The sequence below is a fragment of the Amblyomma mixtum genome, chromosome 5 (genome assembly GCF_055824585.1).
Source record: "Amblyomma mixtum isolate Tamu chromosome 5, ASM5582458v1, whole genome shotgun sequence".
Lineage (NCBI taxonomy): Eukaryota > Metazoa > Arthropoda > Arachnida > Ixodida > Ixodidae > Amblyomma > Amblyomma mixtum.
Window position 1 is genome coordinate 168,720,380 of NC_143016.1, and position 15,429 is coordinate 168,735,808.

The 15,429-nt window shown below is 45.3% G+C and overlaps 1 protein-coding gene across 1 annotated transcript in view; it reads left to right on the plus strand.

Annotated features, from left to right (window-relative positions):
- LOC149344630 (uncharacterized) overlaps positions 1-14,540 on the plus strand; it is a 37,788-nt gene extending 23,248 nt beyond the window's left edge. The window contains exons 4-7 of the mRNA XM_089542643.1: positions 3,776-3,869; positions 5,254-5,281; positions 9,091-9,339; positions 13,371-14,540. Of these exons, the coding sequence (XP_089398769.1) occupies positions 3,776-3,869; positions 5,254-5,281; positions 9,091-9,339; positions 13,371-13,639 (640 nt within the window). The 3' untranslated portion in view covers positions 13,640-14,540. The remainder of the gene's footprint in view (positions 1-3,775; positions 3,870-5,253; positions 5,282-9,090; positions 9,340-13,370) is intronic.
- The last annotated feature ends 889 nt before the right edge of the window (positions 14,541-15,429 follow it).

Here is a 15,429-nt window from a genome sequence, read left to right on the forward strand (position 1 = left end):
CGGACTACAGTTACACCAAAATCAAATTACGTAGAAAGTACATCGTGCAAAAATGTATACGCTACTGTCACCATGCTCAGCCTGGTCATGGACGCATGGTGGACCGCAGCTCCGGCGTTACGTGAAGCGTGTTTGCACGTAACTAGCTCACAAATGGCAGGCGCCCACTGGCTAAGTGTGGCAGTTATGCGCATTTTTTTCCCTCAAATCCAGACTGTGAATAAAGGTAGACACTGGTAATTATAATAAGCGTATTCGTGGTCTAAACACGCCACCACATCCATCCAGCTATCTATCCCTGCTCAGGTAGTAATTCCTGCCCGGCCAGAGCCAACCTCGACTGCATCATGCAGGACTATGTTCGTCCTCCCCCCCCCCCCCCCCCCTCCGATCTCTGGGTGGGGAGAGTAGTGGAGGCCAATCTAGCCTAGGACCTCTCTCCCTCCACCGCTGTCATCTTGCCTTTTGGGATAAATAAAGTTGCCACTCACTCACTCACTCACTTCGTTTCGAGGAAAGGAACGGCGCATAGCTGGCTCACTTCGTAGGTGGACACTTAAACCGCGTGGTAAGAGCAGGGTTGCCAGATTGGGCTATTAATAGCCAAATTGGGCTACTTGTTGTCCGTGTTGGCGTCAGAAATTTCGTTTCGGCTATGTGGCTACTTTTGGGCTACATCTTTTTCGTGCGTGAAAAAAAAAGTTAAAGTAGTTATAATGTGCTCTGTTACAATTATACAGTGACAGAAATAAAAGGCATGCTGGAATCAAAATGCAGGCTATAGAAGGTTAAAGAAATTGAACGCGTCTGCTACAAAATGACAATTTGTAAACGCTGTGTTCGAGAAAACTTGTACTTCAGGCGGTCAAGGATCATGGCCTTTCGATTTCTAAAGAGTGGACACTACGTGAAAGTTGCCCCCCGGAAACACTTCACGGCCTATGGATTCCACTTAATCCGCGAACTAACGCCACCCCCCCCGCGCGCGCGCGCCACCGAATATAGACTGTTGCCGTCTGGACATGTGAGCGTTCTCCCGTATTGACGGTGCACCTCGGGTGACCATGACAACCATGGTACCAGAATAGAGAGAAAACATTAAGAGAACTTAAGTCTCCCTACGTGATGCGAATGCGTAAGCATTAAATGCTACTATTTCGCTTCTGTTGCCTGGTTTCGTGATCCTCACGTGTTAACCGTTAACCATAGACGTGGCCTAGTGGTTTGGGCGTCCGCTTCGGCTGCGGTAGGTGGCTGGTTGGAAACCCACCGGCAGGCATGTTCTTTTCTTGTATTGTTTATTCTGGTTCTGTGGACACATTCTGCTCAAGACACGCATGAGGCAAGTAATGCTTACGCGCATTAATAAGGTCTTTTTCTGTTTCTTCCTATTCTCGTGGTGGACACAGCAAGCGTGCCACTCGCAAGAGCCTACGCTTTTTCTGCAGCCTCAAGAGGCACACGTGCAGCCCTCGAGATTCATTTCAAGCGACGCGAGAGCGCCGTGTCCGTTGCGTAATCTGCGTGCACTCATGCGGAGCCATCCTTCGGCGCTGCGCGGATCCCACTGTAACTATCGAAGGCGGCGGAAGTTAGTGGCATGACATAGCATTAGATCCGTCGCTACGAGAACTTTCAGAATGGGCAAGTGGACGATGTAGGTGCATCCGGAACTACAAAAATAAATAGAAAAAGGAGCCGGAATTCAAGGGTAATTGTTTTTCTCATTATTGTGAACATGCTGTTAGACTGAAGATAAAATCGATATAGATTATCATCTAATGGCATATCTCCTTGATTTATTCTGAGCTCATGCATATCGTAGAATGTAGCTTCAAGAAGGCGCATGCTCGATGCTTTGAGGCGACGCTCTCACTGAGAACCTTTCTCTTAAAGCATAAAATTGAAATGTGAGGCTGCGTAAGTATACAGTAAGGTATTTCCATTGTCGATGTGTCTAATCTGCGAGCGAACATTTAAAAGGTGAAATATCCCTAAACTAGAGCTGCAATTGCGTTTTTTAGCGCCGCCTTTCTTTTCCGCATGCAGACTGGCGGGCGTCACCCGCCTCAGGTGATATGGCCTACTGCCGCGCCTGCAAAGTGGTACTGCGGCTCCGTATTTAGGACCTGGTTAGCCGCACCTGTTAGCCGCACTGGTTAGCGCGCATTACGGATGGGAAACGTAACAACGCAAAGAACAAGCCGTGCGCACCCCCTCAGACATCATCTGCGTGAAATAAATCTAATATGTAAATATTCTTGCCGAAAATTAATTCAATATGCTTAAGAAATGTCGTCAAAAAACAAATATTTTTGGCTACTTTTGGGCTACGCAAAAATTTCGCTTTTGGCTACGTTTGGGCTACTACGGAGGCCAATTTGGCTACCTGAGGTCGGAGCCATCTGGCAACCCTGGGTAAGAGAAGCGCGCTCCGCCAACCGTTACCACAGCGACAAGGAGGCTTTCACTCGTTCCTAATTTTCCGCAGTCTCCTTGCTGCAGGATTTCCTCCTTTCCTGGCTATAACGCGCGATGATGCGTGGTGTGTGCTGTGCGATGTCAGTGCGAGTTAAAGATCCACAGGTGGTCCAAATTATTTCGGAGGCCTCCATACGAGCTCACTGAACCAGGGCTTGTTGGGCCGTTAGGTCCACGCAGCCAGCGAGCTCGTGTGGCGTCCAGACCAATGGGATCCCTGAATAAGGGACTCCACCTAGTATTCTAAAGTGAGCGGCCCACCAGAGGCTGCTGCCTTGTCAACTTCTCTGTAAATACTATTAAATGCTTATCATCATCATCATCCCTCCACTACGGCACCTCTTTCTCTCTTTGTTCTTTCACTCCCTCCTTCCTCCCTTCCCATACGGCGCACTGCCGGTGTCCACCGAGGTGTGCGAGACAATTACTGCACCGTTTCCTTCCCTCAAAAAACGATTTATTATGTGACATTGACTCCGCCGTTGTATACCCTACATTTGGCTTTCTAAGCTATTGCAGGTTTCACTGTAAAAAAAATATGTTCTTTTCATATTGCCCGTGCATAAACATGTGCATAAACACATGCACGAATGAGAATGAGGTAGCTGGATGAATGCACTTAAGCACGGCTTTGCACTTTGCCCTCACCTCTTCATTATCGAGACAACAACGCCTCAACAAGAGAAAAGCTGCCATCCCTACAGCTAGCGCGCCAACTAAACACGGTGAGAAAGATGCGGTCACATAGGTGTTGATGCAGACAAAACTAATAGGTGACCCGCCCATGGGAAGAGGAAATGAGAGAAAAAATATAAAGAAACAAGGGTCTTTATGTCAAAACCGGGAACGATGGATAAGTGGAATGCAACCGTAGCTAATTCCAACTGCTTCTCAGTAGGCTGCCTGCTGTCCATTCACCTCAAAGGCGACTCGGCCATTGGCACTGTTAGTGCAAGCGCTGTAATAAGGCAAGTCTGGTACATCATTTTCCGTTCAAAATGCCGCACGTACGTATCTCGTCAACGTCTAACGTGTCTGGCCAGTCCGCCACTTACGCCATGGACAGTCTCCTAGTGGTCACTACGAAGAGATCGCGTCGATTGGGCTTCTTGAGAGGCTTGAGAAGGCGGAACGTTTTCGAGAGCGGGATGAAACGGAGCGTACTGGTCCGAACTAACAAAACGCACACGCAGATTCCGCCTGAAGCTTAGTCATTGCTGCTGTATTCAAATTACTTTTTCAAAGCAAAGCACTTTGAACGCATGCACAAAGAGATGTGTGTCCTGTTACGCAGGATATCCAATACCAAGAAGTACGCGTGCGACTTGATGACGCCGTTTCCGCATGGCAAGCCTCTCACGAGTAAAGGATACGTCTACTACGCCGCGGTAAGTGGTGCCGACTTTGATCTCTTCTCCAGAACAAAGTAGCTTTCGGAGGCCAGCACAGATTGCACGGCGGCGGCGGAGGCATGCTTTACACACTGCTGTGCCGTTGACGCAGTTTCTTCGCTCTTTTTCCGGTAGCGCAGCAATGTTTTCAAGGTGGTAAAGAATTACAAAGTTATTAAACCTATTTATGATAACAAGAATTTTCTTCTAACCAAGCCTTAGATAACTAAGGTATCATGATTACGAATAGCAACCTTTTCTGGAAGGTTTCCCGGTAAAATGGTGCCATTTCATGCCTACTCTAATACACGATCTTCAATTCTGAAGTCAAAGCGCTCAGCGGCCAAGCAGACGTCATTTATCTCTGCGGTAGAATTTTTTTCTGTCAGAGACAGAAATTTCCCTTCGAGCCAAACAATTCTTGAACAAATTCACAGTTAATATTTTAAAGATAGCGCTCACCAATGCGGTAATGTAATCACACCAATAAAATTTTGTCACTGCGCTTCTGCTGATATTTATCATCTTTATTAACATCAAACTTTCGTGAAAACCCCACATTCTCTCTCCTTCTCTCAATACATGCTGTGTGATCACGACAGCGAAATCTTTGTAAAGTTTTTAGCACACTCAGGCAGCAGTTACGCAAAGCCAAGAAACAATTCAGTCCATGTGTCGATTTACGTGCAGGTAATCAGGTTCAGTGAAAAGCTACAAGTACTAAACGTGCGATTGCTAAATCTGCACCACGGTGTAAATGATCTGCACTTTTCGCTTTCTTTTAAGTTTTTCTCTTGCTCACAGAGAAAAAAGTTTGCAAACCGTTTTGAAACTTCAGGAGAACACCAGCTGAATCCGGTGCCCTGCTCCAACGGGCAAGCCGCGGCACTCGGACATTGCACTGGTCCGAACACAGTTAATAGATTAAACACAAAGAGCCTTACGAGCGTGCCGTGAGTCCACACATGGCTAATCTAAAGCCCTTATACAAGCGAGGACTTACACGTGCCACTGCATTAAAATGTAAAATTCCGTGTATTTTTGTTTTTGCGTCCCAAACGCCTGAATACCAGTTTCTGCCCTCTATGCAACAGCAACGTATTCATGGCGAAACTAATGAACCTGCTCTACAGTAGCCATTTCTCGCGTTTTTTTTAAACCTAGTCTTCGTTGAAACTTGCTAGTGGTTATAGAAAATAAATTAAAGGTTTAAAAGTTTGAAATTTACAATCAATTTTTCATGACCTCATTTCCTTCGTCACATTTAAAGCTTGGTGAATACCCTTGCACAGCACTCGAGTGTAAGCATGAGTCGACGCAGAATTATGCAAACGTGGGTTGTTGTTTTTTTTTTTTCTCCCTTGCTGAATGACGCTTCCAGAATCGCTACAAGGACACACTGTACAATGGTGAGTGCATTTAATGCTTTGTCGATCACTCTCGCGAGCATCGTATCGATAACTAACTTGCTCAAGACGTGGAGGTTGAGGAACAGAGAGATGCAGTCCTCATTAAAAATTGCATATTGAGATGAAAAATGAAATGAACGCCAAAACCGTCGTACCATGGGGAAACAAAGAATTTCAAAGAAAGAATGAGGCCGTACAAAGGGAACGTCAGTCAAATTAACAGTGAGCGAAGCGTGGTGCCGTAGCGCTTCGAGGCGTGTGAAGACAGGATTGACTTTGACAAAACCGCTGTGTTGCCGAGCCAAACCCTCGCTTGGGCGATGGAACAATCAGCAGACACGAGGGAATATCAATCGCTCGCTAGGAACCCTTCCCTCTTCCTACACCGACTGTCAGAGACCGGACAGTCGACTCTACGTGTGTTTAAAAGTCAGGCCACAACTCAAGCTCAGTGAGGCCTTGTAGAAGAAACCGAGTAGATTTAGAAAGGTGTGTTTTCTTACAAGAACTTCGTTGGCGTTTATTTCATATTAACACAAATTTACATTCCGAGTCAGACAGAAATCTGCCAGATGGTTCGCCTGGACATTTAGATCGGTTAGTCAGCTAAGATGGTTTCACTGGCAAATGTGACAGCAAACAAGGCTCTCCTTCGTCATCGTCCTCAGCCGGATTACTTTAACAGCAGTGCAAGGGCATCGCCCATTCTTCTCCACTTATTGTCTTGCGCAAACCTCGTCACCCTACGAAATTCCTTTTCACATTCCTCCAAACAGCTTTCGGCCGACCCGGCTGGAATACACTCCGTGCCTCTAACCCACCATCAGCTATTTGTTTGTCGCATTGTATGCCCTACCAAAGCCCATTCTTTTCTTGTATTTTCGTTTGGATAACATTTGTAGCAGTTTGTTATCTAATCTTGGTGCCATGTTTAGGGGTGTCCTCCAAGCTTGGTATTAAGGGAGTAATTAGTCGCTATAGCATCCACTCAAGCGTGGCCTTTTGGCTGCGAAGGAATGCTCTACTGCTTCCAAAGAAACTTCGTAGTTGAACAAAAATTCGTTCTGGTATGCCGTTCGAACCCGGGACCGGCGTCGCACCGGGGCAGACGCCCTTCCAACTGAGCTAATCAACACGACTAGCATATGGCAGGGCGAGTACGAATCGATCAACAGCTCGAAGTGGGAACGGTGTTGGTCCAATCTACATCATTTTGAGCCATTTCTCTAGACATTGACAAATTATGAAATAACGACCTAAATAGCGGCGCAAACAATGCGGAATATTGAAAAAATAAATGTTAAACTACCGGAACACTACCAAAGGTCAATAGGTCAAAGTGCCACATTTCGGTTTTACTAATGAATATTAAAGGTAAAATTCCTAAAAAAATTAGAAATTCCAAAAGAAATAATTTCCCAGCCACAGTTGGCACAAGTGCAAGGCGCGCGCCTGAGGTCCTTACTTCGCGTTTGCAGACTTAATTTCGGAATGTAAATTTCCTAACTCATTGAAAAAAAATAATTGTACTGTTTATATAATAATGGATGTTCGATTAGATGTAGAGTTTTATGAATGATGTAATATAAAAACCAGAGATTGTGTATATCTGTGAAAAATACCGTTTCCGGTGATGCTGGTGGTTGTTGTATAGTCAAGTAATGCTTGATAATTTTGTTTCCAAACCAATCGCAATAAAAAAGATCGCGTTTTAATATCGCCCCAATACTCATCACTGAAGAATCTAATTCTATGTTCATCGAACCGAGCGCAGTTACGAGTAATAGTTCCTGCGGGTTATAGCGAATTTTTTGTCTCAAAATAACACTTTCAGAATGAACGCGTTATTCGAAAACCGCGTAAACAAGGAATGACGGGCTAAAATGCCAGATTCCGTTGCGCTAATGCTAATGCACTGAATGTAGACCCCGTTTACAAAATTCGAAAAACAATATGTCTATTCCTAACGGCCAATCACCACCATCTAACTACAACCAAGGTCCGAAGTGTATTAGTTAAAAGCTAATTATTATAACAGAGGTAATGAGCGTTCTAGATAATATGATTCATGCTTCCTTAGGTCCACCAACGGTGCCACAAGAGTGTCACAAGACCCATTTTTTGTACTCCAAGAACGCTTTTTGCTTTCATGACTGGCATGTTTCGCTAAAACACCTGGTTAGCAGGTGAATGCCGGAATTCTCGGTTCAGACGGAGAAGTCGAATAGGGAGACAGTATACCTCGCTCTAAAACAAAAATAATGTCATTTGCTAAGAGCAAACTATATGTTTTCAAAAAAGCTATCGGTCTCGTATGCATCTCCTTTCCGCACTAACCTGTGCTTTGAACATTATTTTAGCGCGAACAGGGAACGCGCCTAGAAAGTGCAACTTCAACTATACTTGCCAAAGAGGAGGCAGTGCGCATGAGCTTCTTTGTTATCATTTTCCATGAACTAATAGAAGTTGAGCGACGCATCGTCAGTTGAGGCCATAGTACGCCGGAAGTACTGAAGCACCGAGACATTAGTATTCCAGATTTCTGAAGCTAGAGCCCGCGAGACTCTAATGTTACCCTATTATTTTGCGTTTAATTCGTTCAGTGATGCATTGGATTCTGTCTTGTTCGCGATACAGAAAATAAATAAGTGATTACAGTTACAATAACTTCATCTGAAATTAACTGATTGCAGTAGTAAATTACAGCTCCAGAAAAGTGACTGAATAATTGCAGAAATGTAAACGATTACAATTGGGTTATTTTCCTCAGAACTTTGAGGTCCGTAAGACAAGTTTACACATACTACGATGAACTACCGCAGCTTGCTTGACATTTTGTTGCGTGGTAATTTTGAAGAGGAGTTGTTTTTCAAATGTGTAGCTAATATCACCACATTTTCTCGTAACGTTATCAGCAGTTACATTAAACACTTTCTCAATGTATGCGCTATAGGGAAAGGTTGTATTTTAACGTATTAACAACTTGAGCACCAGCTCGTATGTGCGCAATGCTTTTATGCTAGTGTATAAGTCCTCTATGAAGAGCCGCGCTTCTTTGTTGCTCCATGCCTTGTGTGGAAGCCTCCGAGTTTGGTGCAGTGCGAGGAAAGTTGCGGCGCCATCTCACAGGACAAGCGGGGTCCCAACAGAGTGGTCACGTGATATTTACCGGTACGAGAACTGCCGTAAAGGTAGCGGTGATCCGTTTGTTGTCTGGACATCATAGCGCGCGAAGCTTCTCCGCAGCCCGCACTTTGTCGCACGGTCACGAAAGAAACATCTTCGCTAGCCCAGGGCTTGCCGTCAGGTTGAGGTTCTCAAAGCTGCACCGTTGGTTACAACTTGTTTCTGGAAAAAAAAGTTACTGATTACCACCAACAGATTGCAGAAATAGTAACTGAATTAGCTGAAACCTTATCATTCGAAACCTTATCAAACAATCCCTCTGGGGATTAAACAGTATATTTAAATTTTAAAAAATTTGAAAAAGCAATCGATGATTAGAATTTTTACAAAAATAATTGATACGAATAAGTTACTTAAAATACGCTACGTACAACTCTGGGTGGCTTCTTATTGGAAAATTCAATCTAACAGAAAAAACTTTCAGGAACCTTTGTATTATGCTTCATGTACCATAGTGGATGCTCTTGTTGTCGTAATTTCTGCTTACTCCATGCCGCCTGCTTTTTTCATTTGCGTTTATTTCTTTGTTTTCTCCTTTTCTCAAGATCCTTCAATGTAACTGCAGCAATGGCGCGGAGGTATACTGACAAACAAATGCAATCGTTCTCGCGGGGCACGCGCAGAGACCGGGACGGGCATCAACTACGCCTACAAGAAGAAGACCCAGCAGAGCTCGACGTACGAGCTGTACGGCATCCAGTACACGTCCGACAAGGCGGTGGACGGTTCGCACAACACCGACGGCCTCAAGCCGCCCTACTTCGCGCACACGCTGGACTCCTACTGGAACGAGCTGTTCCCCTGGTGGATGGTGGACCTGGCGCAGGACATCACCGTCACCGGCATCCGCATCCGCAACCGCAAGGAGTGGGGTACGCGTGCGACAAGCGTCTATCCGCGTTATTTACCGTGTATGCTGGCCTAGAACGCACGTACAGTCGCCATCAAAAGTAAATATAAGGCAACTTTGTCAAAAAAACTTAATTTCGTTAAATCTGAAGCATAGTGGTCCGTGTTTGTTGGTGCACAGTGCAATTCGCAAAACTACAATTAGTCTGCACATATGTATTCAAGGATGCATGAATTGAGCGGGCAATGATTAAATTTTTCCGTTAACATTGCCTTCCATTTACTTTTGACGGCACCTGTACATGTTGCACATACGCATGTGGGCAGTGCATGCGGAGGTATTTCAAGAGCGCATAACTCATGCATTGAAATTCACCACTCTTAATGGTCCACACGAAAGTTGTGGGTTTTAGGAAGAAAACTAAAAACTTCCTCAATGAGCATTACGATTTTAACTTTACAGTACTTTAGTAAGACATCTACTAGAATACGCTTCGCCTGTATGAGACCCGTATATCGGGAAAGGAACTGTGCAGCTTCAGAGAGCCAAGTAGAAAGCAGTTAGGTTTATATTTGGTCAACATAAAACAGCAGACTTCCCGTCTCGGTTAATTCGTCGAGATAACCTAAAAACACTCGAAACGCGGAGAACAAAAAATGATATATTGGCATTTCTTGACAATAACTAAACAGCATATCTGGGAAAATAAATGAAGGCATCCAGAGTGTACTGAGGAGTCGTATAGTACATTAATATTCACTAGCTAACATTTTCCCTGGAACTGACACTTTTATGTGCAGTTTTTCTCCAGAACAGCGGAAGATTAATATCGACGAAAATAATTCATCAAAGCACAACGGGAGTACACGCAACACCAATTCCCTTTTATTGTAATATCGGCAATATCTGCTAATGTATTCGAGAGAAAAGGCGCCTATTTGACGCCGTTGAGGCCATCACGCACACAAAATCAATCAATCAACCAATTTTATTTCCTCAGAGACCCCTTTTCAGGGGCATTACATAAGGGGTGGGTACAACGTTTGGTGAGACAAAGTAATCATGCGTTATGATGATGACAAAAAGCTGTTAGCTCTGCGTGCGAAGTTCGCGGGACAGGTTATTGTTGCAATGTCAGCGGGAAGGCCATTCCAGTCCGCGGCGGTGCGTGAAAAAAAAATGAAGCTGTGAAGGTGACTGTGCGTGCACTTGGACGGCTGATCTGGAGTTGGAGAGTGCGGTGAGATATGCGTGCCGGACGGACCATGTAGGGTGCAGTTCGTAGATGGCTGTAAAATAACTTGTGAAATAATAAAAGACTGGCTGTGCGGCGGCGCAGCTCGAGTGACTGTATGCCTGAAAGCGATTTCAGATACGTAACACTCGTGCTGTAATGGTATGAAGAATGAATAAATCTGACGGCGCGGTTTTGCAAAACTTCTAATGCGTTCGTCAGATAAGCTTGATGTGGATGCCAAATGGGTGATGCGTATTCTAATTTCGATTTCACAAGTGCTTCGTAAGCTAATAACTTAACATGCATGGGCGCATCGTGGAGATGACGTTTTAGAAAACCAAGGGATTTGTTAGCTTAAGAAATGATGAAGAAACGGCAAAGGACAGCAATAATCTTTTTCTGAGCGCTTTTTTTTTCACCCCTAATCGGAAAGGGACATGAATCGTAACACTGGTTCCAAGAATAACAACGTAACGCTGAAAACACGGCTGGACGACAAAACGTCAGTTCATCAAGATAGAAATAAAGTAGAAGATCCAAACCCGGTACTTTATTTGAACAAACAAACACAAACAAGCACAGAAATAATACAGATTAAACAGAACACCAGCAAGGAACTGCCAGCAATCAAAGAACACATTTTCTATCATTTAGTCTACAGTGCCCGCAGGGTACATTGAAAGAAATGAAAAAGGAGGAGGAGGATGTAGAAGAGGAAAGGCAGGGAGTTTAACCGAAAGAACATTCGGTTTGCTACCCTACACGGGGGGAAAGGAGTGAGGGGGTAAAAAAAAGAAAGAGAAAGGAGAGTAACAGAAAGTTAAAGTCACTCTAAAACGTCACTTTTCGTTAAAGTCACAGCCTATCCCGCAGGCCAGAAGTTCTCAAGAAAAGGAGCAGTGCCTTGGAGGCCTTCTCCGCCGACGACCGCCGCGGTCAGTGGCCGAGAATTTTCATTTCCGTGAGTGGGCGTGTATCTAGGCGCTCCAGCGCACGGCTGAGAGACTGCCTTTCGGTGGTGTAGGCAGGGCAGTCACAAAGAATGTGGGTTATAGTCTCGTCATGCCCGCAGATGGCACATGCAGGGCTATCAGCCATACCGATTAAGAATGAGTAGTGGTTGGTGAAAGCTACACCAAGCCAGAGGCGACACAGCAAAGTTTCTTCTCGTCGTGGTAGGCCTGATGGTAGCCGGAGCTTCAGATCTGGGTCCAAGAATTTTAAACAGTAATTGCGAAATTGGCCGGAATTCCACGCGGCAAGCGTGATGTCCCGCGCAAGTGCGCGAAGCCTGCTCGCTGCGTCTGATCTCGAAATGGGGATCCTCACAAAATCGCCGTCGTGGTGAGCAGTTCGCGCGACCTCATCCGTGCGGTGATTGCCTGCTATGCCGCTGTGCCCCGGTAGCCATTGGTAGATAATGTCATGTCCTTTGTTGATGGCAGAGTGATGTAGTTGTCGAATTTCTGCGACCAGTTGTTCATGGGCTCCACGGCGAAGAGCAGCTTGTAAGCCTTGGAGGGCAGCTTTAGAATCGGTGAAAATAGACCACCGCTGAGGGCGCTGCTGACTGATGTAATCAATGGCTACAAGAAGAGCGGTGAGTTCTGCACCCGTCGAAGAAGTGGGGTGACCTGTCCTAACTCTAATTTCTGTAGTGCTTGCGGGTATGACCACGCAGCCAGATGAAGTGATAGGGTTCTCTGAGCCGTCGGTGTAAACGTGCACCCGGTTTGCATGCATGGTGCTCATGAAAATATTCAAGAGTGACTTGTTGTAGTTCTGTCGGCGATAAGTCTATCTTCTTCCTGATGCCAGGTATCGAAAAAAGCACACGGGGATTGTGCAGGCTCCAAAGTGGCGAGGACGGTCAAACTACAAAATGTGCAGGGTGTGACACTGCGCAGTGAAAACTGCAAAGAAGAACGATTACAGATAACGGACTACTCTACTTTAAAAAAAAACCGTATGATGCAATAACCTCCTACCCTCTTCGTCATACACCCTGCATAATATTGAATGAATTTGTACGACGTATGTATGATTTTTTTAAGAATGTATGACATTCGTAAAGCATTGGTACGATCATTGTATGATATTTGTATGACCCCCAATTGGTGATCTTTCTGCTCAAGGCCGTTCATGTGTAAGCAACTCCACTTGGATACTGACCACTTAATGAAAGGAAACGTTGCGAAGTAGAAATGTGCTCTTAGTATTTTATTGCATTTATGCATTTCCTATTTGAGCAAAGCATAAAAATGCAGATATAAAAATCCGCCGTGGTGGCTCAGTGGTAAGGCACTCGTCTACCGAACCGGAGTACTCAGGTTCGAACCCGACCGCAGCGGTCGAATTTCGACGGAAGCGAAATTCTAGAGGCCCGTGTGCTGTGCGATGTCAGTGCACGTTAAAGATCCCCAGGTGGTCGAAATCATCCCGGAGACCTCCTCCACTAGGGCACCTCTTTCCGTCTTTCTTCTTTCACTCCAACCTTCCTCCCTTCCCTTACGGCGCGGGTCAGGTGTCCGCCAATATATGTGAGACAGATACTACACCATTTCCTTTCCTCGAAAACCAATTTACCAGTTTTAGATATAAAAATAGAAAGTACAATCAAAGTTGCTGCGAATTCTAACGCCATCCGGGCGGTTAAGCCCTTCTCATTACGACGTTAATTATGGGCAGAGAGGAGAAAGCTTGCAGTTACCAAGAAATTCGCAGCATCTCTGAGAGTCCATCGCACACGGAACGCGCAAATGTCGAACGGTTCGGCGCACAAACTCTCAGCGACAAGTTCTGCGCCTTCTTCGCAGGGGACCGGCTGCACGACTTCGACGTGCGCGTGGGGCCGCTGCCCATCACCGCCGAGTTCAACGACGTGCCTTTCAAGGGCAACACCCGGTGCCACTACCACGAGAAAGGCGGCATCGAGGAAGAGGCACTCGCCTTCCTCGAGTGCAAGCCGTGCCCCGTGCGCGGCCGCTACGTCTCCATACAGATCACCCAGAACTGCACCGACTGCCAGGAGCCGCTCAAGAACGTCCTGCAGCTCGCCGAGGTCGAGGTGTTCGGCTTGCCGTAGGCGGGGCTGGGCGTCCGCCACGGGCTGAACTGACCACCACCGGCGTTGGCCCATCGGAGTCAAGTGGGAGGAGCCTTTGCCCTGCAGTGGGCGTAGTCAGGCTGATGATGACGATGATGATGCCCAGCCACGACAGGGAAACCGAAACAAGGCATTTCCTAGTTGGCCCAAGGTCAGCAATGGGCTGTCGAGCCCGACCTTGAGTCCATCCAGTGGACTTGGCGAGACTCAACTATGATGGAATCTGGGAACCTTCGATTTGCAAGGCCACGCAAATTAGCCTAGATGCGAAGGTGTCGAGGTGTGACCGGCTGTGTCGATAATCTCTTTCACTCAGGTCTTGCTTGTTTTTATTTTTGATAGGAGCTGTTGTGGACGTAGGTGTCGCGATATGTTGAGCGGATGGCACGCTATTGTCACTGCAATTCACTGCACTCCACTGTAATAACATAAGCGTGATAGATTGATTAGATCGAGGACCAGTTCCTCTTAATGGGCCTTTAACTCTGCGCCAGAGTATGCTTACATTGTTCAGTACGCCGAAAGCTTTAGTTACAGCCAGAAAAATTAAAAACATTAGTTTTTTTGCTAATCAGTGTGCAAGGGCTGTATAGAATTATTTTAACAGTACAAACTGCAAATAAGATCTTGACAGGAGTGCGTCATGAATAGCCTGGCAAACTACACAGGGCTGAAGTCGCGGCGCACAAGCGTGGCGGTGTTTTACCTGCAGCGCCAAAAGAAAATTGCCTCGTATTATATTGGTTTATACTCCATCGAAACGTTTGGATTAAAATGCGCTGACATTACAGGACTCAAGGCAATTTAATTTAATGACACCTCCTTTGCGAATGTTCCTCTGTACGGATGTGATGGACTATTAAATACACGAAGTACTTGAGGTGACAATGTTCTTGCTTTTTTACATTTGTCTGCTATCCACGAACAGGTCCCTAAAGTGTGTTTTATAACATAGTTATGGACTACTACTCCTTAACATACTTATGAAGCAATCATTAATTTAACGCTCAAACTCTATTCCCTTTCGAATGGAGAGACCCGTACATACCTTCAGACAGTGCTAAAGCAATAAAGAGCTTTCGAAAATTGGTGGCGGTTTAACATTGCTAACACGAAATATTGTGCGAAAGCACGGTTTTGTGCAGGTAGACAACACCGCCATGCACCTCAAAGCGCGACTGAGGTGTCCACTCACCCAGGCAGCCTGTTATACTTGTTACTCAGAGGTTTTACAGAGCACCACTGAAACTCGGGGAGTGCAGCTAGTAGTGAATTCGCACTAAAAACTCAAGTCAAGTCAAGTAAAGTCAAGTTTATTGAACAATAATACAAGTAAAATTACTAATTGAAGTTTGTACTCTAGGAGGTCCCATGGTCAAAAAACCGTCAGGGGGACCTCCTAACACTAAATAGGTAGTTTAAACAGATACTAAGACAGTGGTTGCTAGTTACAAACAACGATAAAAGACAATCATAAAATCGCGTATGTACAAACGAAGGCAAGAAGCATTAAACAACAAAAGTGGATCAAGAAACGGAAAAAAATACATTAGGGTACACAGAGTTAGTCCATAATTTGCAATTCTAAAAAGTTTTTAATACGATGGAAAAAAATGAAACTGTTGCATGATGATTTAACTTCATGTGGTAAAGCATTCCATATTGAAATACCAGCGAATATTGCGGATAATTTTCCATAATTACTTAGAGCTTTCGGTAGGAGAAGGTTGAGACGCTCAGAAAACCTAGTTTCATTAGCATTCAAAAAC